The sequence below is a fragment of the Lepidochelys kempii genome, chromosome 6 (assembly GCF_965140285.1).
Source record: "Lepidochelys kempii isolate rLepKem1 chromosome 6, rLepKem1.hap1, whole genome shotgun sequence".
In the NCBI taxonomy this organism is placed as follows: domain Eukaryota; kingdom Metazoa; phylum Chordata; order Testudines; family Cheloniidae; genus Lepidochelys; species Lepidochelys kempii.
In genome coordinates, this window is record NC_136385.1 from 42828938 (window position 1) to 42856897 (window position 27960).

General features: G+C 39.3%; 1 protein-coding gene across 5 annotated transcripts in view; it reads right to left on the reverse strand.

Moving 5' to 3' along the window:
* Nucleotides 1–27960, reverse strand: part of ELP4 (elongator acetyltransferase complex subunit 4) — a 268889-nt gene that overhangs the window by 174941 nt on the left and 65988 nt on the right. For all 5 annotated transcript variants that reach the window (XM_073347771.2, XM_073347772.1, XM_073347769.2 and 2 more), the window contains 3 exons: nucleotides 21905–22044; nucleotides 13069–13153; nucleotides 82–270 (listed from right to left, as the gene is read on the reverse strand). In XM_073347771.2, the coding sequence (XP_073203872.1) occupies nucleotides 82–270; nucleotides 13069–13153; nucleotides 21905–22044 (414 nt within the window). The remainder of the gene's footprint in view (nucleotides 1–81; nucleotides 271–13068; nucleotides 13154–21904; nucleotides 22045–27960) is intronic.

The window sequence follows — 27960 nt, forward strand, 5'->3', positions numbered from 1 at the left end:
TCCACTAACTCATTAACTTTTTTTGTGCATACTAAACCATGTACAACAAATTATGGAAAGAAGCAATTATAATATTCCTACCTGGATAAGATGGGCTGGCACTGTGATTATGCAGGCTGACAAAGACATTCTGAGGAGACCACGGAGAACATACAGAAACTTTGTGAGGCTATGAATATCTTCCGGATTATCAGCGCAACAAATGTCATCTCCCCACAACACTGAACCAAGGCTCTGAATTCCTATCCGCAGAATATTTTTTTGTTTTTTCTAGAGAAGATGAAAAAAAAATAGAATGACTAATTTTTATTTCTCACATTAAGAGGAAAAACACCTTGCATCAAATGGATAGGTAATTTTTAGAACTTCTGTAATTTATATTATGTATGCCCATAGTAACTAAATACTTTGAAGTAAGCATGTGATAGCATAAGAGAGCCCAGAGAGGGAAAAAAAATGTATAGTAGTACCAATTTTTGCATCAATGGCAAATTTGCATCAGTAATGACAGACAGATAAAAAGTGACAAGTGCTTATATACAAATGATAGAAGTCTAAATAATAAGATGGATGAACTAGAGTGTCTCGTATTAAATGAGGATATTGATATCATAGGCATCACAGAAACTTCGTGGAATGAGGATAATCAATGGGATACAGTAATACCAGGGTAAAAAATATATCAGAAGGACAGAACAGGTCAGGCTGGTAGGGGAGTGGCATTATATGTGAAACAAAGCAGAGTTAAATGAAGTAAAAACCGTAAATGAATCAAACTGTACCATAGAATCTCTATGGATAGTATTTCCATGCTTGAATAATAAGAAGATAGCAGTAGGGATATACTACTGACCACCTGACCAGGATGGTGATAGTAACTGTGAAATGCTCATGGAGATTAGAGAGGCTACAAAAATAAAAAACTCAGTAATAATGGGGGATTTCAGCTATCCCCATGTTGACTGGGTACATGTCACCTCAGGACGGGATGCAGAGATAAAGTTTCTTGACACCTTAAATGACTGCTTCTTGGAGCAGCTAGTCCTGGAACCCACCAGAGAGGAGAGCCAATTCTTGTTTTAGTCCAAGTGGAGCACAGGATCTGGTCCAAGAGGTGAATATAGCTGGACCGCTTGGTAATAGTGACCATAATATAAACAAACATCCCTGTGACAGGGAAAACATCACAGCAGCCAACACAGTAGCATTTCATTTCAGAAAGGGGAACTACACAAAAATGAGGAAGTTAGTTAAACAGAAATTAAAAGTGACAGTGCCAAAAATGAAATCCCTGCAAGCTGCATGGAAACTTTTTAAAGACACCATAATAGAGGCTCAACTTAACCATATTAAAAAACATAGTAAGAGAACCAAAAAAGCACCACTGTGGCTAAATAACAAAGTAAAAGAAGCAGTGAGAAGCAAAAAGGTATCCCTTAAAAAGTGGAAGTTAAATCCTAGTGAGGAAAATAAAAAGGAGCATAAATTCTGGCAAATGAAGTATAAAAATATAATTAAGAAAACCAAAAAAGAATTTGAAGAACACCTAGCCAGAGACCTGAAAAAGTAATAGCAAAAAAAAAAAAAAATGAAGTACATCAGAAGCAGAAAGCCTGCTAAACAACCAGAGGGGCAACTGAATGATCGAGATATTAAAGGAGCACTTAAGGATGATAAGGCCATTGTGGAGAAACTTTTTTGTTTCAGTCTTCACAGCTGAAGATGTGAGGGAATTCCCAAACCTGAGCCATTCTTTTTAGGTGACAAAATCTGAGGAACTGTCCAAGATTGAGGTGTCATTAGAGGAGGTTTTGGAACAAATTGATAAATTAAACAGCAATAAGCCACCAGGACCAAATGGTATATCACCCAAGAGTTCTGAAGGAACTCAAACGGGAAATTGCATAACTACTAACTGTGGTTTGTAACCTATCATTTAAATCACCTTCTGTACCAAATGACTGGAGGATAGCTAATGTGATGCCAATTTTTAAAAAGGACTCCAGAGGTGATCCTAGCATTTACAGGCCAGTAAGTCTGACACCAGTAGCAGGCAAACTGGTTGAAACTACAGTAAAGAACAGAATTGTCAGACACATAGATGAACATAATTTGTTGGAGAAGAATCAACATGGTTTTTGAAAAGGGAAATCATGCCTGAACAATCTACTAGAATTCTTTGAGAGGGTCAACACACATGTGGACAAAGGGGATCCGGCGGATATAGTGTACTTAGATTTTCAGAAAGCCTTTGACAAGGTCCCTCACCAAAGGCTCTTAAGCAAAGTAAGCTGTGATGGGATAAGAGGGAAGGTCCTCTCATGGACTGGCAACTAGCTAAAAGATAGGAAACAAAGGGTAGGAATAAATGGTCAGTTTTCAGGATGGAGAAAGGTTAATAGTGGTGTCCCCCAGGGATCTGTACTGGGAACAGTCCTATTCAACATATTCATAAATGATCTGGAAAAAAGAGGTAAACAGTGAGGTGGCCACATTTGCAGATGATCTAAAGCTACTCAAGATAGTTAAGTCCAAAGCAGACTGCAAAAAGCTACAAAGGGAGCTCACAAAACTGGGTGACTGGGCAACAAAATGGCAGATGAAATTTAATGTTGATACATGCAAAATAATGCACATTGGAAAACATAATCCCAACTATACATATAAAATGATGGGGTCTAAATTAGCTGTTACCACTCGAGAGATCTTGGCATCATTGTTAGTTCTCTGAAACACCCACTCAATGTGCAGCGGCAGTCAAAAAAGTTAGCAGAATGTTGGGAATCATGAAGAAACGGATAGATAATAAGCCAGAAAATACCATATTGCCTCTATATAAATCCATTGTATGCTCACATCTTGAATATTGCACGCAGATGTGGTCGCCCCATTTCAAAAAAGATATATTGGAATTGGAAAAGGTTCAGAAAAGGGCAACAAAAATGATTAGGGGTATGGCACAGCTTCCATATGAGGAAAGATTAATAAAATTGGGACGTTTCGGGTTGGAAAAGAGACGAGTAAGGGGGGATATGACAGAGGTCTATAAAATCATGACAGGTGTGGAGAAAGTAAATAAGGAAGTGCTATTTACTCCTCATAACAGAAAAATTAGGGGTCACCAAACCAAATTAATAAGCAGCAGGTTTAAACAAACAAAAGGAAGTATTTCTTCACACAACGCACAGTCAACCTGTGGAACTCTTTGCAAGAGGATGTTGTGAAGGCCAAAACTATAACAGGGCTCAAAAAAGAACTAGATAAATTCATGGAGGATAGGTCCATCAATGGCTATTAGGCAGGATAGCTGGGAATGGGTGACAGGGGATGGATCACTTGATGATTACCTGTTCTGTTCATCCCCTCTCGGGTACCTGGCATTTGTCGCTGTCGGAAGACAGGATCCTGGGCTAGACTGAACTTTGGTCTGACCCAGTATGGCCATTCTTATGTTCTTATGTAATGGGACAACATGCACAATTTGATCATCAAGTATTGGTTTAACAGAAGGAATGGAACCAAAAGGAAATTCTTAATTTGAATTTTTTGAGAATGACTAAAGTGACGTTGTAGCTATGTTGGTCCCAAGATATTAGAGACATAAGGTGGGTGAGGTAATATCTTTCATTGGACCAACTTCTATTGGTGAAAGAAATCACAAGAAACAGGGGACCCGAAGAAGAGCTCTGTTTAATCTCAAAAGCTTGTTAAAAGTGAGGTAGTGTTCTGATAAAGCACCTTTTAAAGAGTATATTATGATTTTGCTTAATTTCCCTCAATTTCTTTAAAAAAATTGGTAGGGGATTTTCTTTTCCCCTGTCTTTAGAAGGGTCTCTTGGGAGCGCCTGAGAGTAACAACCAAATATTCTCAGGTTCACCTTTCTTTTGTCCTCCTCTTTTCTCCTTCTGTACCCAACTGTCCGCTGCTTGTTATCTGTTCACTTTCTTTCAGCTCTACTGCTGCTGTTGCTACTACTAGAAGAGCAGGTAGATTGGCTAGACTGGCTTTTTCCATCTACATACAGTCAGAAGGTTGCATCAGTTTCTTTCTGATTCAGACTTTGCAACTACCATCTACAACTTTGTCTACTCCAGATTAGACTACTGCAATGTGCTGTACGTTGGCCTACATTTAAAATCAATCCAGAAATAGTAGTTGGTACAGAATTTAGCAGCTTGTTTGTTATAGGATACATCTTTCTGGTAGCACATGACACCATTCCTTGGGATCTGCACTTGCTACTTACAAGGTACCAGGTAGAATTTAAGGTGTTGGTTTTGACCTATAAAGCCCTAAATCGCCTAGGACCTACTTACCTGAAAGACCATCTCTCTCCCTCTGCCATACTACCACATTAGCAGTCAACAGGGATGCCTGAACTACAGCCCAAAAGGAGTAATTGGCAGGGCAACTGATGGTCACTTATGTTAGGAATTTACAGCCCTCTCAATCTGAAAGAGTCCTATTTTATTGAACACTGGGGAATGCTACAAAGCACATTTGCCTTCCACAGCCAAAAGAGATGGGGGAGGACTCTGGTGAAAGAACAGAAAGATTAAAAGTATGTTTTAGCTGCTCTTAATATTTATATTAATGACTGGGGGAAGGGGGTCTCCTGGAGTAATCTATTTGCATATTTTTATTTTTTCAAATGTTTCAAGGAGCCACTAGAGCAATGGAGAAGCACTATTTTTACTGAATGAATGTATACACTGAAAAAAAATAAAAAGTAAATATAGATGGTACACACCCTTTTGCACGAGGGAGTGTGGATCATTCACCAAAAAGTTAAATTGACTATATGAAACAGTGTTGTCAAATGCAAAAGTAAAGAGAAAAATGCATTATTTTCTCTAATCTCTTTCTATTATAGTAATTTTAAGGGTTATTTAAATAATAAGAAGGAAATATGATTTTTAAACTGAAGCTATCCCATTAAGATGCTATGGTTATAGGCAGGAGATGTATCCAGAGTGCACATTTTTGTGTAGGAGAGAGGATTTGAGGGGAAAAGTGGATTGAGACTATAATATATTTCCTTTCTGATAGTCTTTAAAGGAGAGTCTTAGCTAATGAATTCTGTAGTAGCACCAGACAGGTAAAGGATTATATCAGTCTGGGAACTTGTTCATCATACTGAGAGTCCATACTGGGTTTCTGACTAAATATTCTCTTACAAAAGATTTTTGTTTGCAATATAAGATGCAAATAAGTCACTCATACCTCATTCCTGGATATTTACCAAATCGTTATCTATACCTACATCACTTTCGATCCGAAGCGATTTCAGAGTACTTTGATAAACTACTTGGGCTAGATTCACACGGAGAATTTAGATGCTACTGTCATTCATAAACCCCCTGCTCAGCTACTGCCTAACCAAATAGATGCCTAGAATCCTGATGCACCTATGTTTCTGTCATTCAAGTCCCTGAGGGACATAACTTTTGGCAGCTGGGCATGCACTCAAACACCTAAGCCCTGACTCTGCCCAGATGCTTGTTGCCTAACTCATACCTGAGCTCCAGAGGGATTCACTAACTAGGCATTCCCTTGCCTATCTTGCTTTTGGGACCCGATCCAGCAGGCCTTCTCTGAGCATATGTACACCATACAACAGACTATGGAGGAGGATATGGATGTGGTAGTGGTCCCTTTATTACTTTTAGCCTAATGGTTACAACACTCACCCAGGTTGTGGCAAACATGGGTTCAGTTCTCTCTCTCTGACTGATGTGGAGCAAGGATTTGAATTTGGGTCTCCTGTCTACCAAATAAGTGCCCTAAACACCGATCTACTGAGTCACTCATTCTCTCTCTGGATCAATGGATATTTAACTATACACAGTGGAACAGCTTCAACAGATTGAGAGAGACCTTCCACAGAATACTCCATAGCCCAGTTTTTAGGGTACTGAGGTGGGAGACTCAAGTTCAAATCCCTGCTCCACATCAGCCAGAAGGGGAAAAAAAATATCAAACCCATGTCAGGTCTCCCATATCCTGGGTGAGTGTTCTAACCACTGGGCTAAAAGTTATGAGGGCACTACCCCTCTCTTCAACCATTCATTTGGCTTAGGTGCCTAACTCCAGGGAGAGGATTCATGGCTGTGAATACTGAGGGGACATTTCAGGGACAGAGCCTTAGGCAACATCCCTCTCCTTGGTATTTCCTATTGGCAATCTTAGGCAGCTCTCTGCTCAGTGCCCTGACTTCTGTGAATCCTATTCTTAGGCACCTAACTGTCTCCATGCATTGTACAGAAAGCCCGAGCACTTAACACAGTTAGCAATTCCACAAGGCAGCAAATTACGTAAGTGCCCTTTGTGAATCTAGACCCACATATGAAAGAAGAATTTCACCAACTGCCTAAGCACAGCTGCTACTGAGTGGAAACCAGACACAAAACTAGCACATTGCACAGCAGTGTTTGAGACACAGAGGGGAAATTTTGACCAGGACATTAGCGCAAACAGTTATTCTTACAAAAACTCTGTTCATGCAGAGTTGACAGGGCCTTGGCTTTTAAGGACTCATCTATAAAACACACACACAGCTGCATCAAACTCAGTTTATTCAACTCTCCTGGATAAAGGAGTAAACTGACCTACTAGAATCTCTTTTGTTCTCTCTGAAAGCAATATATTCAAGTACTGGTGCATTATTGCTCCACATACTTTTCTCTGGTCTGTGGTCATATATAAAATTACCTGTTTACAATACAAGCATCCTAGCACAGGATAATACAGCAAAGCCTGACATTGATCGAAGTGTTGGACTGTTACATAATTTCGGCCGGGGGGGGGGGAAGGGTAAGAGTTGAGAATCTAATCAGAGAGCATGATGGGGTACAAAAATGTATAGAAAACCCCATTTTCTGTAATGTTTAAGCAATTCACAAACTATGGATAGGTTATGAAATCTGCTTTGTCCAGTTTTTCTGGACAGTCAGCAGCAAAAATAAATGGTGTTCCAAGTATCTCATATCAACAAAGTAAATAATACACAGGTAAGTCATCAATAGAAATGGGAGGTCCCTTGATTTGCTCTGAACTTTTGCAATTAACAAAAAAATTTGCCTTTTCTGGTCAATTAAAATAAAAAACAGCAGCTTATAAACACATTTACAAAACTGAATCAGAAAGTTAGTTCCCTAATTGCTTGAAGGACTAACAAGTCCTTATAGGACAACACTTAATTCCTCTTTGTAGGATGGGTATGAGAACTTTATACTCCAAGATAATATCAATATCAAAAATGCTAAAAGTACCTTATTTGTTTCATTGAGGACAAAGTATATTTTCTGTGTTTCATAATTTCTATGTGGATGGTAGATATTACGACAGACTAATTATTTACTCGATTCTTGTATTATGAGGCAAGTAGTAGACTAAACTTCTGCACCAACACACTTGTGCTGGAGAGTAGAATTGACAATTTTAAATACATTCCACAATATTAGAACCTGTATGGTCAAAGAAATCATTTTAGATTAAAAAAATCAACTTTAATAATTTCTACAGTACTACTGTTTTGGCAGCTAGACGTTATAGATATAGAAAATTAACCAAAACAAAGGAAGAAGAAACAAAACAAACAAGAAAAAAACAAAAGCAGTCAAAAGCTAAGCAAAATAAATCCTTGACCAGCCTCTTTGCCCTGAAGATCACTAGATTTGAGCTCCAATGGATGCCAAGGAAAGATAATTCCAAAAAAGTCAACTGAGAAAGTCCTGTCACCAAACCTGAAGGAACAAATTAAAACAGTGACGTGGGCATAACTCCCAAAGACTTAAATGTATTTTTAAACTTACAGATTGTTCAAACTTGATTCCCAACAGTAAGCCATTACCAGCCCATGTTAATCATGTCCCAGGCTATGGTGAAAAGGAATATTATATTATGAGATTCTAGATTATTTAGGGCTTTAAGAGGGGGCATTTGATTGCAAACTGCTTAGACTGGCCTGAACCACTTAGGAGACGAGTGAAGGTTCTGGGTGAACCTCAGGATAGCCCCAAGTAGACTTCATTGCAGCAGTGGAGCCGAGAAGTAACAGATATCAACTGTTATCAGGTCCACACTAGAGAGGAACTGTTGCAGTCTCCTGGCCAGCAAGAGATGGCTCTATGAGTCACTAATGCTAATAGAGTATCAGGGCTCAAAGGCTCGGGACCATTTTGGCAAAAGTCTGTTAAACTTCTAATAGTAGCCTCTTCCTACTCCTACAGTTGCTGGACTTGTTTCTCATCTGGGCTGAGTCACATTCCACCACTTCTAGCCAAATTCCAGTTCAGACACTGGGACCATAGAACCTTGGTTTAAGAAAATGAGAGATCACCAACATAGTGATGACAACGCAGACCAAAATGTGCATCCTGGCCTCCTGAAGGGTCCAGATACCTTGTGCAACATAATTCTTCAAATGAGCTCCTCAACCTAACAGGGAAGCATTTGTGATTATAGTTGCCTCGAGTGTAGGGGTAAGGAAAGAAATTCCCACCCTTACTTTCTTCAGTTTTGTCCACCAGGTGAAAGAGGACAAAATCTTGAGTGGAAGTGACACTTTGGCATTGATATTGTCTTTTCCTCATGAAAAAAAAGGAGTCAAGGCAAATCTGTACGCTGCGGAGATGGAGCCTGGCAAATGTTGTAACATGGATGCACGAAACTATGTTGCTGAGGAAACAAGTCCTGATTGTGGTCCAAAGTTTGAAGGTGACCTGTTTTATATGATCACTCATGATGTGGAATTTCTTGGTGGGGCAATGGCTCTTGTAGTTGAGTCCAAGAATGCTTCTATGAAGTCTATGGACCTCACGGGGGGGTGATAAAGTTTTCATCATTGGCACAGATTCCCAGGAAAGACAGAAGACTGAGCAGGAATGTAATTGCCAACTGGACTCCAGTGCTGAATCTGCCCATCAGAAGCCAGTTGTTGAGATATGAAAAGACAGTGAAACCGTTCAGTCTCATTCAAGCTGCCACTACTGAAAGGACCTTTGTGAACACCATGGGTGCTATAACTAATCCGAATGGAGGGTCTCAGAACTGGAAGTGGTCCAGCTCAATGAGAAATTTGAGGAACTTCCTGTGGAATCAGTGAATATATGAAAATAAATGTATTTCATGTTGAGGGCTGCAAACGAAGTGCCCTCTTCCTGAGAGGGGATTAGTGATGTTTTGACCATTAGCCTGCCTTCAGTAATGGGGGCTTGGAACTGGGCTCTGTCCTCCTGGAGAAGTCTGTCTTTAAAATCTGTAAATTTGGAATAATTAAGAAAATTTTATTTTGCTAACAACTCCTGGTAGGTAGTGACCCTGAATTGGAGATTAATTGATGAGAAGTCTTTCCCATCGAAGAGATAAAGGTATTTGGCGCCTTTGTCAGCTGGAGTAGTCTTAGAATATTTTGTCCTGGATGCTTCTGTAGCTGCTTTCACCACTAAGGAGTTTGGTGTTGGGTGGGTGAATAAAAACACTGCCCCCTAGCTGGTACAAAATACCACTCTCTTTGGGGAAGGGGCACAAGAGGTAGGGTGTGCCATACTGATCTAATGGGTTTCAGGATGGCTTGGCTTACTGAAAGGTCTGCCCTTGAAGGGCCAGAGGATGTCCAAAAGGTCCTGTTGTGTGTCTTGGACCACTTTGAGAGGTACTCCAGCTTGGCTGCCACTCTCTGCAACAAGTGCTAGTAATGTTTGTTATCACTGGGTGGGCCGGTGGATGATGGAACACTCACTTAATCCGGTCAGGAAGATGACATATTAGTTGGAACCAGCAGATCTGGCTCTCTCTTCCTCCTCTGCAAATTCTGATGAAGCCAGTTGGTACTGGCTGGGAAAGGAGGTTTGGTGTGATTCCCACACGGATCCAGGACATCTGCTGTATGGCTGCCATGGTACCATTAGGGATCAGCCAGAGGGGAGGACCCCAAGGCATTTCATGCCAGCTATCCTCTGCATATCTGTATTCAGAAGTATGTGGGGGGTTCCAAATCCTTCCTCATCTCCAACAGGATTTGTTTCCCTTGGAGGGAAGCCACTTCAGGAGCATCAGATTCACTGGATGAGATGACAGGTTCCTGTTCTACCAGCAGTGCTAACAGAACAAGTGGGAGGATGTTAGATGTAGACATAGCAGGGGGTAATATTCTTCCCTTCAGGGTGGTCCCCTTGGGTGTAGGAATGTCTTGAAGAAGAGCTGGAGATGGTAGCAGGGGATATGGTAGGTAGGACAAAGTGAAGATCTCCTCTGGCAAGGTGAATGTTTTGGTCCTCCCTGGTATTTGGGGGGCTTCTGAGGTGTCAACAGGGGATCTGAGTCATCCAAAGGTTTAGTGTTTGGGGGATCCCGCACAGAGAATGTCAGAACCATTGGATGGGACCCCAACATTGGACTGCCAGGAGGAACCATGGAGTACAGCTTCTTTAGTTTGCAAGGTGGAGCTGGAACAACCAGATCCTTCTTCTTTGGGCCTTTCATCTCCGACATGTTTATGAGGACCTAATTCTTTAGCACCTGTATGCAGTGGCTCAAGACATACAGTGGTAAGAAAGAATTGGAGAGGCGTTGGTCTGTGCTGCCATTGATGCCCTCGGTTCAGAGCATGAAGCATTCCACTAGGCATGTGCAGACCAATGGACACTGCTGCTAAAAATTTCCAGATTCAGGCGCATGGTGAGCCTGCATGTCCACATATGGTTTACACAAGTGGATTATCACTTGAAGCAGTAGCGAAGGGCCTTAAGGGCCAGACCCCACCATGGAACAACTTGCAAAGACGTCTAGAAATTCCATGAGGTTTGTCTCTTGACTGAATTGAAGACGCAAGGGTTTTGGCCACCAATCCCTGTAAATCTCAAGGTGGGGTCCACACAAAATCAGAGCCCTGGGCCTACATGTCCTTGTGGGCTCTCCTCCAGCTTTACGTAAGCTACTACCAATGAGAGACGATTCTCCAAGGTGGAGGGGGGCACTAGTCAGAAGTTAATACAATTTTACAGAGGGTTGTTTTTGTTTTTTTGGATGGAGGGGAAGTAGGGGAGATGCAGCCCTGTCCCAGGTCCACCCTCTTTCTATTTGGCCATAGAGAAAGCCCTTCTCAGGGCTTGGTTAAGGGAAAGGAGTGCAATACCATTGAAACAGCTGAATTACCCATAGAAGTGAGAGATCTATAGGTCACAGACCCAGAGCATGATCTGGCCCTCAATTAATTTCAATTTTGAATGTATTTTTATTAGTGTTGTATTATACAGGACTTCCTAAACATGCAAAATATGCTGTGTGAAGAAAGGTGGAGAACAGGGAAAAGATTATTCTAGAAAAGTAACATTTCAGCTCCAGCAAATCATTTTCATTTTTAAGCTCTCTATATCTTCCCTGAAGCAGAAATTAACATCTAGGCATGATCTAATGGCTTTTTAAACTAAACTAACTGGTTCAAAAAGAATACACTTCAAACACTTAAAGCTACAAATTGCTCACCTCAGAAACTAAAATGTGCTTTAATTTAAAAATAGCTTTTAGCAAATATACAGTTCTGAATTTATTTGCACGGAGTTTTTTGGTTTTGATTTTATTAATATTAACAAAATATTTTAAAATAGTGCACATTTTGAGTATTCGTTAAAACAATGTTAGTTGATGTTTTAGTCCTAATTTTTTGCAAAAAATTATCCAAAAATTATGGACTCCATCATTCTGTATTAAAATATAAATGTTTCTCAGGAATATACATAGGTTCTATATTTAAGCTAAAACCAACACCTAAGAAAAACAAACACAGTTATTGGAGTCTTTTCCAGTAGCACATTAATTGCTGGCTGAAGGTTCCCAGGGTGTTCATGTCACTTTGGTGCTGTTGCTTTTTGCATTCTGTAAGATTTCTTGCTTCCAGAGGACCTGTCATCTTGTTGGAGGAGCAGCTCTGCATACTGTACTGTGGGAACTGTTATGACATGCCTGTTGCCATGGTTACCACAGCAAGTGGGGAGAGGTGCCTGTCAGGGACCAATTTACTTCTCCAGACGGGCACTGCCACCAAAGGGAAAACATGCTTGCCCATGAATCTCTGCAGAGACTGAAAACTGCAAAAATAAGCTAAATGAACACACAAGTATTCCATATAGTTAATGTTCCTAAAAAAACGTTCCTAGACAGAAAAGCAGCCAAACAAAATCCAAGGCTGTCTTTCCTCATAGATAGTTTAAATTCAACTGCCTAGTAGTATACAGCAATTATATATTTTGACATTCTCCAGAACCGATAATAGGTAACTTCTACCTTAATGAAGTTTCTATTGTATAACAACAATGAAGATAATATAATTATCTATCAATTAAGCATCACCACACATGACTGATTATTTTATTTAGGTGAACTCCAAAGAAGCTGTCTTCTTGATTGAATAAGACAAAGAAAACTAAGTTGAGCATTGGTTAAACTAGAAAAAGTTTTCCTCTGAAATTGTTGTCTTTAAAAAATTATTGTGGATGATTCATGCTGTGATTTATGAGTATTTACAGAGATGCCTGAAGGTAAGCTGTTCTGAATAGTTAATCTAAGTTAAAATGGCATTATAATAAGCTCTTGTGTTTCAATTCTTGTTATTGAAAGATACATGTATTTTAATTTACCAACAAACCCCAAACCTTACAGCGTGGAATACGCTGCTAGCTCTCAATAGTTTTGTGAATTAATTCTGAACTCCATGTTGTTAAAACAGCTATCTGAAAATTCTACAGGAGAAAATACACTTTGCCTAGTTTCATTGCATTTAGCAACCTATTTTAGTAGCTACTAGCATAGAATAAGCCTTTTAAAAAAATGTTGGTTTACAGTTAATTTGCACAGCCTATCCATATCAGTTGAGAACTAAGTAAAACTGAATACACATTAACATATGAACCAGCCTCTCTATTTACTTTACTTGTTTACTTCAGCAATGCTTAGAAACAGCTTGTTGGCTGTTAATTATTCCAAGACCTTTCATGTGTAACCCTAGAGAGAATTTTGAAAACAACATTAGTTACATGATTATAGAAGACACCGAAGGTGCTCAGTACCTGGGGATAGGATCCATCAAATCCTTCTTGGTATATGATCCTCTGGATAGATTGAAGCAGCTTGGTGTAACCACAGGTCATATTACTGTCAGTGAGAAGATAATTTAATTTAATAAACATTCTGATACTTTATGAATCTATATTAGTCATACAAAAAAGTAAACAGAAAGTAAACAGATTCAGTTTTAAGCCTGAAAGTGGTAGCCACATGATAGAAACAAGAACAGAGCAGAAGCAATAAATCTTCTTTGAACAAACTGGATGTTAATACAGTATTTCTAGAAAGCCAGTTGTGATTGCTTTAAGTGCCCTGATGACATGCGAAAGGCAAAATCTGCAGAGATTAAGATGACAATGTAAGGCTCATTTACCTCCTAGAAAATTAATGATTTAATAAGCAATTTAAAATATGAAACCACATAGCATTTCAGAAGTAATCTCATATAATTAACACATACCTAATGAACTGCTATTTCAAGTACACCTGATCAATATCCTGTTCACCTGAGCTCATCTTCTACCGTTTTAATTTTCATACATATCACAGTATCAATAAAAAATTACCATCAGCCCCTTTCCATTTAAATGGATTAAGAAGAAAATTCAGTGCAGTTTATGTTTTATTTTCCTTTTGTTATTTTTATACCATAATAAAGCTTAAAATACATAACAGTATAGTATAATATAGTTTTATCATATATCCTTAAGGATAACAATTCTTCTACACTTACCTCACTGAAGAGTTGTGAGGATTAATTTGTTTGTAAGTTACTTGGAAGACATAGGATAAAACTTTCACAAGTGACTAAATAATTTAGGAGCCTAACTCCCATTTTTAAAGTGAGCACAAGAGTAAATCTTCACAGAATCGGCGACTAACTTTACGCACTCTGAGTAATCCCAATGAAGTCAATGGAACTACTCATTGTACATAAAGTTAAGCATGTGCCTAAATCTTTATAGGATTACAGTTTTAAGAACTTAAATCCCATTGACTTTCAATGAGATTTGGGCTGCAAAGTCACCTAAGGACTTTAGAAAATATATTATCATGTTCTGTATTAATTTTAACATTTGTTTAGTTTGACAGTATTGGGCTACTTCTGTGGTTTAGCAAAGGTTAACAATATTTTAATTCTGAATGTACTTCACAGTATACATTCCTGAACATAAATTTTACTAAAATTGACTTTAAGTTGCATACATACATTTGGGGAGGGAAAATAAACTCTGTGTGTGTGTAGGTGAGGAGCACATAGAAGTCAGACTTCAGGCAAACATATGCTCAGTTCCTTGAACAAACAAACAAACAAACAAACCCAACCAACCAACCACCCAACCCACTCACCCACCCACCCACCCAACCAACCAAAACACTGTTTCAAATTAGCAGTGAGCATTAAATTAACTGGCTTTTAAAAAAAAAAAAAACACACTTCAAACACTTAAAGCTACATATTGCTCACCTCAGAAACGAAAAGGTGCTTTAATTTAAAAATAGCTTTTAGCAAATATACAGTTCTCAATTTATCTGCATGGAGTTTTTATTGTATAATGATGAAATCAAAATCGTTCTTACAGTAGATTAATAACATCTTAATGTCTTCTGTCATCACATTTTAAAAAATTTAACAGAACCTTTAAAATATTCTCATATATAACTAGATTGCAGGAGTTTTACTCCTGGGTCAAAATTAGACTTCAGTTTTTGGTTATTGTTTTTTCTTTAACCCTTTTGGTAGCCCCAAGTCATTCAACCATTATCAGTTAAATTGAGTTACTCTATGTTTCAGTAGATACTTTAATTGAATATTGCATATGAAATGCACAACTGCAAATAACTGCAGCAGTACACAGTCTACATGAGGAATGTCTAAAGACCACCTACCATATTATACAGAAGTTGCAGCTCAAACCAGAATAGAACAACTACAAAAAGTCAAAGTTTTTGGATAAATTCCAGTCAACCATTCCCTAGCATCAGCTGTAATCATTGCCTGGAAGATACCTTATCTACTCAAGACACCACTATCTATTCAACAAAGGTGACCTGTTGCCTTTGCCACCATGCTCTAGTATTTTCAATGTGTGCGTGAAACAATGTATTTGGGAGCTTTCGATAAAACTTATGGAAAATGAGTGTAGCTTCTTTCCACTGTCAACCCTGTATGTAACCACTTTCTGTGCTCACAACTAGTACACTGCTACATTAAGGAAATTTAAAAAAAAAAACTCCTTATTTACCGCTAAGAAATAAAAAGCTTCACAGCAGAATAAGAATTCAAGAAACAAAGCTAAACATTCTACAAATTAACTTACTTTTGAATGTGAACAATAGGATTTCTTTTGCTTGTGTCTAAAATATAGTTTGTCTGACCTTGAACTAGCTCACTATAATATGGACATGGAAAATGTTGATTATATACTGTAACTCCATAATAAAATACATGATCATTCTGGCAATATTTTAAAGCCACAAATATTATTTTTATTTTGAAATGTTGTCTTTTAATTTTAGCTTTGTTACTAAACACTGTTTAATTCTGATAATGGGTTTAAACAATTTGTTCTTATCCTTTTTTGTTTAGCCATCTAGTAACTGATAAAACAGGAGCTGGCAAGAAGGTATCCTGGTTACAAGAGAGTCTGATTTCCTATTGATAATTTCTAAGCATTTAACAAAGGTTAAATTATCAAAGATATGAAAAATAGGCTTATTACCTGTTAGTAGACCCCATTAGGAAAAACAGTTTAAGCTGTTTTGGCCAAATTTATCTGGAAAATTGGGCTCTACATAAAATTAAGACTTTCTACCTATTTTCTGAGCACATACATTCTGAAGACAGCAAATACAAGAAAATGCAATGCTGCAGCTTAAATTTTCTGATTGCCCGAATTACCAAAATATATTTTATATCTTTTCGAAGTAAAACAATATGTTAGTAGCTTTAACTGGGCAATCTGGGCAGAAGGTACAAAAGAAGAGTGTTATTTGAACTAACAGTACAGATAACAGGTTCACCAACCATTTAGTTTTCATTCCTTTTATTTAAACCACTGAAAATGGTTATGCACTCTGACACTTCTCAACTGCAATCCACATCTTATAACTCCACACACACATATAATTGAAATGAGTATAGCAGGGCCTCTTGAGAAGCTGCAAGCTGATGATATGTTCAGAGAATGTACGTGAACATAGCTGACAGACAGGTGTGTGGTGAACAGTTAAGTGCCTCGAACGACACTTCCTTTTTGGTGACTGAGTAAGGAATGACCTCTCTAAGAAACGTTTTCATGTTTCTTTGCCCCGGACACCACACGAAAAAACAATAAAATACAATTGTTTTGTAAATTTACAATTTAACAAGGCCACAATTTAACAAGGCTACAACTTTAGTAATTAACACATATGGAAATTACCCAGGAATAACTCATCCAAAGCAGGTCATCCTTCTTTTAAAATCCATGCCAACTGGTGGAGGGCTGCCATCAGCCTCCACCATTACTTTGTTTCACTTGGTGGATGGCTGCTGTCAGCACCCCAAACAATTAACCTGGTCCCAGTATCATTGCTGGGACCCCAACACCTCCCCGTGGCATGGGGGTTAGGGAAAGCGTGGAAGAAGATGCTGTCTCCTTGCTGTAGCAAATATTAGAAGCCTGGACCCCATTCCCACTGTCTTTAGGTCAGCCCTTTCCTAACCTTCTTACAATTCTGATTTATCAGGGAATTTAACCCTTATTGAACAAGTACATATACTGGGCACCTGTCAAGTTGTAAAAATATGACTTTTACAACCTAACCTACCCATGGGTCCCTAGGCTGCTGAGAGGAATACAACCCCTCTCCCCCACATGGCCCAGACTAATCTGACAGTGTGGAAAAAGGACTTTCCAAGCCCAAAAAGACAACTAGAATGATGCCCACAGCAAGACCTCAAAACCCAGTTCTACTCTAATCCCAAAGGTGAGGAGGGAGGAAGCTTTTCTTATGGTGCAGAATGGCACCCATGGGCACACAAGAGAGGCTTATGTTGCACCCTTCTGTCCAACTAATAAGCCACAGGGAGCCTGAATGCCCATGGGGAGGGTGGAAAGGATGTGTGTGTAATCTTTAAAGGGGCAAAAGGTTTTCTTTCCCCTGCTGTCCCAGACAAACCCTCCCCACATCTGAGCTGCGTAGGGAGGAGGACAACATTTTAACGATCAAAGAATAGGCATATTCTATAATTATAGAAACAGTCCAGGCACCGATGAGCATACTGAATAAAATAATTTTGTTAATGAAAGAATTTAAATCTACAGATATTTTGAGATGATTTGTAACCTCACTCACAAACACTTGGTTTCTATTTAACACACACAATTTAACACATACATTTATGGCCCTGCCCGTTAATAGATAATTCACTGTTTTCTATGGCATAGCAATTGGGAAGCAAGGCATAATGGCAACAAGACCACTTTGATTCTATTCACAGGACATAACTTATACACCACAGTTTTCTTATAAACTCATATTCTGCTCTGAAGCATTCAGGATGAACTCTTGCAAATTAAAGGTTAGTTATATATTTTTCCCTTGAGTAACATTAACCACAGACGTAGTGTGGAGGGTGGGAGGAAGGAGGAAAGAAACAACCAGGAAGTGAATATGCCTGGAAAAAACTAAGAAATGTAGTTACTTCATCCATAACAAAAACTGATACTTCAATTTTTTTGTTTTAAAGCAGCACCTAGTAATAAATCACAAGGATACAGCAGAACGTATATACCAATTGTTTTAGACCAGCAGTTCTCAAAGTATGTGGGTGTGCCTCCCAAGGGAGGTGTGGGAATGTGTAAAGGAAAGCACGAGCTCTGTATGTGGCTTCCTATAGGGCCTGATCACAATGGAAGTTGAGGTTGATCAGCACTTTGCTGGGTCCCTAGTGTATACTGTGGGTGAACTTTTGGCCCCGATGAAGTCAATGGCAAAATTCCCACTGACTTCAATGGGGCCAGGATTTATCCCTGGATATTTAGCAGTTCAAGAACTATACACATAGTGTGGATTTTATGGTTAAATGAAAGGAAATTTCAGGACCTTTTAAATTTGTTTGTTGGTTTCTTTACATATACTAACTTATCCCACACGCAGAATACACAGAAAATGATCTTATATTGTTGAATGGACATTTGGGGATAGATAATCTGCACCAATACACTTTTGCATAATCTGAGATGCTTGGGCATTAGCTGTATTTACAAGATGTGTATCTAAGAGTAGAGAAAAGTCTCTTACTCTACAGCCTTAATCACCTGTAAAATATTTGTGTATGGATCACACCATATTAGAGTTTAATACTTGTATTTTTTTAAGTCCAATTTTTGTGAAATTAATGCAATTTTTATAAATTGCCATAAGACAAGTCATTTTCCAAATTTAAATTATATGCATACATTTTATATGTAAACATTCAGGTAACATATTAATAATTACCAACTACATCAATTCTACAACATATTTCCTTTTCTCTATGCTATTAATTGTATTAGTTTTGAGAAATCTATTGTGTACATAATGTTACTGAATCTCTATCTTCAACCTCTAAAGACAGGCAGGTTCTTGGATTCATTATTACTTGTAGACCCTTTTAAAATATTGGGATTGAAGTAAATGGAATGGTGTCTCCACAGTCATAAAATTCTTATTCTTTCTGTGAATGACTAGGCACTTTGAAAGACTGAGGCCTACGTTTTCAAAAGTGAAAAGCGATTTTGGGTACCTAACCAAGAAAGTGTTGAGCACCCACCCCCTCAAAATCAGGCCCTCTTAATGTGTCCCAATTGGGCTTACAAAATTCAGGACATTCAATCACTAATCATTAGGGCTATTGATTAATCACAGTTAACCCACAAGATTAACTCAAAAAAATTAATCACGGTTAAAAATGTTAATTGCGATTAATCGCACTGTTAAACAACAGACTACCGATTGAAATTTATTAAATATTTTTGGATGTTTTTCTACATTTTCAAATACATTGATTTCTATTACAACACAGAATACAAAGTAAATAGTGTTCACTTTATATTATTTTTATTACAAATATTTGCACTGTAAAAATGATAAAAGAAATAGTATTTTTCAATTCACCTCATACAAGTACTATAGTACAATCTTTTTATTGTGCAAGTGTAACTTACAAATGTAGATTTTTTGTTATATAACTGCACTCAAAAACAAAACAATGTAAACTTTAGCAATTACAAGTCCACTCGGTCCTACCTCTTGTTCAGCCAATCACTAAGACAAACAAGTTTGTTTACATTTATGGGAGATACGGCTGCCTGATTCTTATTTATAATGTGAGCTGGCATTACAAGGTATTTATGTGCCAGATATGCTAAACATTCATATGCCTCTTCGTGCTTCAGCCACCATTCCAGAGGACATGCTTCCATGCAGATGATGCTCATTAAAAAAATTATGTGACTGGACTCCTTGGGGAAGAATTGCATGTCTCCTGTTCTGTTTTACCTACATTCTGCCATATATTTCATGTTATAGCAGGCTCGGATGATGACCCAGCACATGTTCATTTTAAGAACACTTTCACAGCAGATTTGACAAAACGCAAAGAAGGTACCAATGTGAGATTTCTAAAAATAGCTACAGCACTCTACCCAAGGTTTAAGAATCTGAAGTGCCGTCCAAAATCTGAGAGGGACGAGGCGTGGAGCATGCTTTCAGAAGTCTTAAAAGAGCAACACTCCACAGAAACTACAGAACACGAACCACCAAAAAAGAAAATCAGCCTTCTGCTGGTGGCATCTGACTCAGATGATGAAAGTGAACATGCGTCGGTCCACTCTGCTTTGGATTATCATCAAGCAGAACCCATCATCAGCATGGACACATGTCCTCTGGAATGATGATTGACACATGAAGGGACATATGAATCTTTAATGCATCTGGCACATAAATATCTTGCGACACCGGCTACAACAGTGCCATGCGAACGCCTCTTCATATTTTCAGGTGACATCGTAAACAAGAAGTGGGCAGCATTATCTCCTGCAAATTGTAACCACACTTGTTTTGTCTGAATGATTGGCTGAAGCAGGACTGAGTGGACTTGTAGGTTCTAAAGTTTTACATTGTTTTACTTTTGAATGCAGTTATTTTTTGTACATAATTCTACATTTGTAAGTTCAACACTCATGCTAAAGAGATTGCACTACAGTACTTGTATTAGGTGAATTGAAAAATACTATTTCTTTTGTGTCCTACAGTGCAAATATCTGAAATAAAAATAATAATATAAAGTGAGCACTGAACACTTTGTATTCTGTGTTGCAACTGAAATCAATATATTTGAAAATGTAGAAAACATCCAAAAATATTTAAATAAATGGTATTCTATTATTGTTTAACAGCACGATTAATTGCACGATTAATTTTTTTAATTGCACAATTAATCACGATTTTTTTAATCACTTGACAGCCCTACTAATCATTCTTAAAAATCTTGATCGAAGTGTTTAAAATTTCTTTTCATAACATTGCAGAAGACCTTAGTATTCTTTTAATGTAGTGCATTTTAACACCCTTTTCTAATAGGCTGCTTCAAAGTAATGCCAGCAAGATGTGATTATATTTAGGTCTCCCAATGCTGCTATTAAGCGCTCTAGTTCACAGAGGCCAATAAATGCTCAATCAGTTCAATTAGCTGCAGGTTCAAAGCCATAGTTGTTTGGTATGTGTATTTGCTCCTTTTCTTGCACAAATAGCACATCCTTTGATAAGAGTTTCTTTTATGAATGGAGTCCCTACATAATGCTTACCTTGATCAGAAATAAAAATACACACATATTTCATACCCACAGATTTACTGGCATGAAATCCATCCCAGTTAGCGACACACTGTAGAGCGGTACAAGAAGAGTGGGACATCTGCTGGGTGGCAATGTAGCCCCACTTTGGCAACTGGCCAAATAAAATCCTTGTGTGGCCAAATTCTGTGGCCCCTGCCATTCAAAAAGTGTATTATACACTGTGTGTTAGTTATGTAGAACTATTTATTGTAGAAATAGTGCCCTTACTTGTCCCATCTCCTAAAAGTGTACAAACTGCTTTATTTACAAATCTAGCTAGAATCATTCACTGAATGAATTTAAACCACTGACCTTTGATCATGTAATACTGACACTGTGTCAGCAAACAGAGTACTCTTTAGGTTGTTTACATTTCTGAAAAAGCACTCAGTGAAACACTTCATTTCTTTTATGAATCAGATTTTTCATTTGTGCCATACTGTATTTTAATTTAAAAAAAATAACATTAAAATACTTCTCAGGACTTGGCTCTATACCTAGAAGTTTATAAAACACAGATTAGAATACCAAGAGGTCCAGGTTGAATAAAGAGATAGGACTACTTAATCTATATTTAACATTAGAGAAGCACCTTGAGACACAGCCAGAAAGATACAGTAGAAAAGGTATGCCAGTCGCCAGCTATGACTATTCTTTGTGTTTCCGGTCTCTCACATTTTATTTGTGCTTGACCTACACTATCATAAATTTCCAACTTGGAAAACAGACTTAGATTTCTTTTTGAAATTGAAACTATTGTTTGACCTTTCATTCTCAGTATTACTTTATATTACTCCTTGATTGCAAACATTTAGGGGGAGATTTTCAAAAGCAATTAAAGGATTTTAGGAGTACAAGTGCACTGTAAGCCAGTGATACAGGTAATAAACTGGCTAGGCACTTTTAAAAATCTTCCCCTTAATTTGCATGCAAATAACTAAAAATATAAGTAACATATGGGTTAAGAACTTACCAAGTTTTTATTTCAGGGTGCAAAGACATTTCTTCAGGAAGGAAAAAACGGTGCCACTTTATGGATTGAAGTAGCTCTGGAGACACTGTTTTAGATACATCATAATAGTGACCAAATCGTACAGAAGCTGCTGGACTGACCTGTGAAAACATACTATACTAATTATAATAATTCCTTAAATGATTAGTCATAAAAACATAATTACTTGCTATACCTCTAATAGAAATCTATAATTTTTCAGTTAGGCTTTATGTACGTTAATAACAAAGAATTTGTCAGTAGTGAACTTTAATAGTTATGGAAGGAAAAAAGCAAGAGATAAGTAGGATTTCTAAGGATCCCTTTCTGAAGTTCTGTGTTGTGGAGCTTACATGCAGATTTCAACCCTTACTGCTCCAGTTGGTCCCACCTAAAAAAGTGGGTCAGGTATTGAAAAGTATGCACTTTTGTGCACACCCTAAAACAGGCATACAAATTCCAGATGCAAAGACACATGGGAACAAATTAGGCATTTCAATACCTATATTGGGTACACACAAAAACACAAACGTTTTGTGTATTGGCTTTTGAAAGGCTGTCCAATTATGTTTATATGTAAGACGTAAAATAAAATATTGCCTCTTCATAGCTTCCAATATCATCTCTTAAAGAAAATTAAAAACAACAAAAAAGAAAAGAATGGCTTGACATCAGTAAGTTAGAAAGTGTTTTTTTAATTTCTTGAATTTGCAATAAACTTCATGCTAGGTATTACTAAGACACTAGACAATAGTAACCATTCTTGTCATATAATAAAGGTGCTTAATATTAAGAGAACAGAATAAAAGTGTTTCAATAAAGTAACAAAAACAAAATCAAGTTGAGCTTTCGTGAGATATTATTACTCCTTCTATATTCATTAGCATGGCGGACACAGGGAAGAGTTCCACACACTGAGAATTGGTGGAAACCCAGCATGACACACAACTTAGAATGTTATTTGAATTACAGAAATAAATGCATGATAAAAAGAAAAACTAAATTGGTCTAAAATGTGTGCAAATATATACATATATTCTGTATATAAAAAACAAACAAAAACATACATTATAAAATAATGTTTTTCTTTATGTGATGCTCCCTTTTGTTCTCTATCTGCCACCCATCCCCATTAAAAATGTTAATCCAGTTTCAATGGTCAGGAATGGTTCGACTCCAGAAGTAAGTTAGAAAAGAATTGACTTGGCACAGACATGAGACACTATATACTAGTCTCATTTATTAGCCAATAAGTAGGTATAAGATCCTGAAAGGAATATCGGATGACAAAAGCAGAAGTAAGCTTAAAACTCAAAGTTACAGTACAACACATTCACAACTCTAGCAAATTCAGTGTTGCTAATCTGACTGTCTCTCACCAACTGTTCCAAGCAATCTGTGACTTCATGTTTTAACTTTTCAAACAAATTAAATCTTTTGCTGTGACCTTGTGCCTGAAGATGTCACTTAAAATCACTATCTTCAGTCACATAATACAGGTGTCAATCAAAACCATACTAGAGGCGGGGGCTGAGGCATCTGTGCAGTGCGGTCCACGTTTGTTTACAGCTGCTTTGCAATACAAAAAAGCCCACTCTAGTTTAATGAGTCTCCCTATTAATTCAAAGGAAAATTGCCCAGATTGTGAACTGTGCCATGCATTTCTCAGGTGCAGCTCAGGAAGGGTGGAGGTGCAAAGATAACTTTAAGCCACCTTTACACTCACCCAACACTGACGCTGCTATGCACGGAGTTAGTCCCCAGGCTCAGTCTAGAGCAGTTCTCTTGTACCTAACAAAGACAGAGCTTAAAAAACAAAAACAATAAAACAAACACCCATTGCGGAAAGAGGACAGATGAGAGAAGAAAAAGTGAGAATCCAGTATAATCTAAATACCAAAATGTGGTCAGATTACTTACATTATCCCTCCTGTAGGAATGTACAGACCGAAATACATAATATTCAAAGAAACCAGAGACAAACTATACAAAGTAGGAAGCTAAATCCTGACCTTCAGCTCAGATGCAAGATATCCCTCTCAACCTTGCATAAGAATTGTTAAAACTCCATATTTTCTTGGAAGCAAGTTTCTCACAATTATGATCTAGATCTTTGATGAGACAAATAACTTATTCTCCTTGTTTTAAATAAACACAACCCCTTCTTTAAAAGGGCAATACCTCTCCCTTCTGCAAAACACTCCCTGCCAATAACTTCTCCCCACAAAATAATTAAAACCCAAAAAACAACTTATTCATGACCAGCCTCCTCAGTAATATGCCATCCCTCCTACCAATCATACGACTGAGGCACTGTCACCAACAAAATCATATTAATTTTCTTGCCTGCCCAACAAACCCCAACCCAAAACACCTCCCTTTTCCAAAGGGGGCATATAAGCCATCTGCAGAGTTCACAAAAGCCTAACAGTTTTATGCTTAGTGGCCGAGTCATGAGAATAGAATCCTACTAAAAGATAGCCAGGTCTTCTTATCTTCTCATGCACAGGTTCATTCTAATTAAACCTGCCTGACTCCACAACCAGCCCACATTAAAATTGCCACCAGCAGCGAAAGGGTCATGGCTCATTTCTGTCCAGCCCTCAAGTCAAAGTGCTACAAGGTTCCTTCTGGTAATGCAATGCCTCCCCATTCAGCCAACCCAGCCTTCATATACGTGGCCAGTTTCCTGGAAGCATGTTTCTGCACCTCAGATAAAACATATAGTGTTACTTCTCTCCCTTGCAATATGTACCTTCACACATTGCCAATCTGATCTGAGTTGACTTACTTCGAAAGGTACATCTACACTAGTGACTGCACAAGTTTTCATGCGTGTGGTTGTCCCAACCCCTGACCATCCACATCTAAAGCCCTGAAGCACTTGTCAGAAGGTGAGGACATGGTGAGTAAACTAGCAAACCTGAGGCGTGTGAGTAAATACACACCTTGGGATGCAGCATGGCTCCATACCCGTGCTGGTGTGAAGTGTAGACAGCTGTAAGGGGCATACAGAAGGTCTTGAGTTTCAATAGTCCTCTACCCCCATTCCCACAATGCACTGAACCCTTTTCTTCCTCACCCTTACCTGGTCTTTGAAGGTTCCAGTATCCCCCACCATCGCCAGCCTATTTTCAGCAATAGTAGCAAGCTGCACCAACCACATCAGAACCGTTCTCTGCTGCATGCTTTTGTTCAGTACAGGTGAACATGGATCCTGCTCCAAGAACAGCCCTTGCCCAACCAACCACCCCCAGGTGCGGTCCATGTGTGGTTGGAGTACACTGTCCTCCATTTCTTCACTCAGAGCAGAGGCTGGAGCCAGAGAACACTGAGTGGACTCTGGCCCAGTGCCAGGAACACATCAAGTGCCTGAGGCTCCTGCAAAGGAAGGCAAAAGACTAACAGACATTCCAGAAGCGCTCATTGTGCATGGCTCTTCTGTGACAAGCTGGACTGGCTGCTGTCAAGGGCTCCTGGTACAGAGCCAAAAGTGGCTCAAGACCCCTTTCTCCACTCCACCATCCTCATTGTTCAACAGGATACCATAGTCCTGGCAAGGAGGCAGCAGGGGCATGGAGGATGCCCTGGAAGACTTGGAAAACGAGGAACATGTTATTTTGGACCTCTACCTGGAGGAGCAATTTCCCCGCTCCTCAAGCTGTGGCAGGAAACAGAACCCACAGCCGGTAAGTTACAAAGGATCTACACCCTCTCCACCAATATCCCCTCTTCTTCTGTTACTACATTGCTGATTTTAAGCCTAGCATTTGCTCCAGTTACTCCACCCAAAATTGGCCCTGAGCAAGACCCGGCTATAACAACTGATTTTATTGATTTCCCATGAACCACTATTATGCATTTGGCAGAAGCTAGAAAACAGATTGTTAAGGAACAATCATTGTGCCCTTGTGGCTGTGCATTTCTCAGCCAGCATGCAGGCAGCAAAGCTCTGGGAGGCAGTGCAGATCGGAGGAAGGGAGAGGGTTGGTTTAGAAAGGACCCACGTGGGTGATGAGACACCTGTAGAAAAACTATATAATTGGTTGCCATAAGTTAATAAGAGCTGCCTTTTGTCCCTTGAAAGTTTACATGGTTTCACTGAATTCCCTCTCCCTCCAATCCCAGATTTTACCGTCCTCTTACAAACAGTAGCTATGCATAAATGGGGGTGAGGTCTGGGAAGGGAACACTTAGGTTGTCTGAGGAATGTCACAACAGTCCTTTCTCCCTTGAAAGATTATAAAAATTGCTAGTGTTCCTGGTGCCTGGCCCCTCCACGCACCTCACCATACTGCACAAGCTGGGATGAACAGGGATGGGGGAAGGATCCGGCCTGTGGGTTGGATAAACAGTGCGGCATCCTTTTTGCTGTGGCGAGGTGAGGGGCTTGTGATGCTGATCTGAAACTTTATGGAACAAAATAAAGCTGTGGTGGGTCTCTTTCTTTCCCATCCATTTCACCCTTCTTAGCCAGGCCAAGGGCAGGATTTTTTGGTAATGCCAGGGGTAGGTGGATAGTGTTCATGGCTCACTTCTCCCATTCCATGGAAACTCTGTATGCTAGCTGAGAATATAGTCTATTTCCAGTTTTATTGTCTTCTAGTCCAGGAATTGGCAAACTTTGGCATGCATCCCGTCAGGGAAATCTGCTGGCGGCCGAGATGGTTTGTTTAGCTGCAGCGTCCACAGGTTCAGCCAATCGCAGCTCCCATTGGCTGCAGTTCACTGTTCCAGGTCAATGGGGGCTGTGGGAAGCGGCGGCCAGTACATCCCTCCAGTGGGAGCTGCAATCGGCCAAACCTGCGGACACTGCAGGTAAACAAACTGTCCCGGCCTGCCAGCGGATTTCCCTGACAGGCCGCGTGCCAAAGGTTGCTGATCCCTGTTCTAGTCTTTTAAGCATATTTCAGCACATTTCTGGTGTAGCATAAACTAACCATTGAAATTCAAGAGCAGTGCAAATCTGCTTAGTCCACCTTCACAGCTAACCAAATCCCTCCATTCAGCAAAATGTAGAGGGGTGACCATTAGTATAAACAGCTCTCTGGCAGAGACCCAGATCTGCTCCACAAGACTAGAAAGCTCTTGTCTGGTATCTTGAAAACTGGTATGTTATCCAAACGCTGGCCAGAGAGAAGAAATTGCAAACTCATAACACAGCCCCTGGAAGGAATTGCCACCCCTCAAGACACTATGGAAATTTTAATTTTTTTAAAACATGTATCTTACTATTATTAGCCTCTGCTCCTTCCTTGGAGGATGCAGAAGTTGTCTGAGAACCAGAGAGAAAGACTAAGTCACATTTCTGGAATGCTGAGAAGTATCAATATTGTGGCCTTCCCCCATGTAACATAACTTTGCTATGGATTTCTTGCCTTCTACCGAAGAAAAACAAATAACACTTCCCTTGCCTTTGAACTGGCAGGACCTTTGACTCTCTAGAGGGAAACCATTCCACTACAAGGGTGGGAGCAGCCCCCCAGAGACAGCAGAGACAGAGAGAGGAGGACTGTGGAGGACCTGCTCATAGGCAGAGACAGGAGGAACCAGGAGCAGTTTCAATTTCCTAGGGTATGGCACAATTGGCTCTTCAGCTGGAAGAGACCTTGATGAATCAACGCAGGGAGCAGGAGGCATGCCTTAGGGAATGGGAGCATGCCATAATGGACAGGCTCATAGAACTGGCGGATGAATGAGTCTGGGATGTGCCTGCTGCCATGGCCACTGCACCTCTCCGTGAACTGGCACTACCACCTCCTCCTCTGACTGCTGCCCAGGGTGCTGCTGCTGAGACAGAGGACCAACTCCCACCCCTGCAGTGACCGGGAGGAGCCTGGTACCACACCCTCCACTGCCACCTAACCCCCCCTCGTACAGGATGAACCCCTTGAGCTTCCAGAAAGAGAACAACAAGCCTGTAGGAGTCCCTGAAGCCCACCAAGTACCCACCCCGCAACCCATGCAGGAGATGTCCCCAGCTGTCCCCAAGAACAATTTTCCCACCATTGTTTCCACCCTAGTCAGAGGGAGGCAAG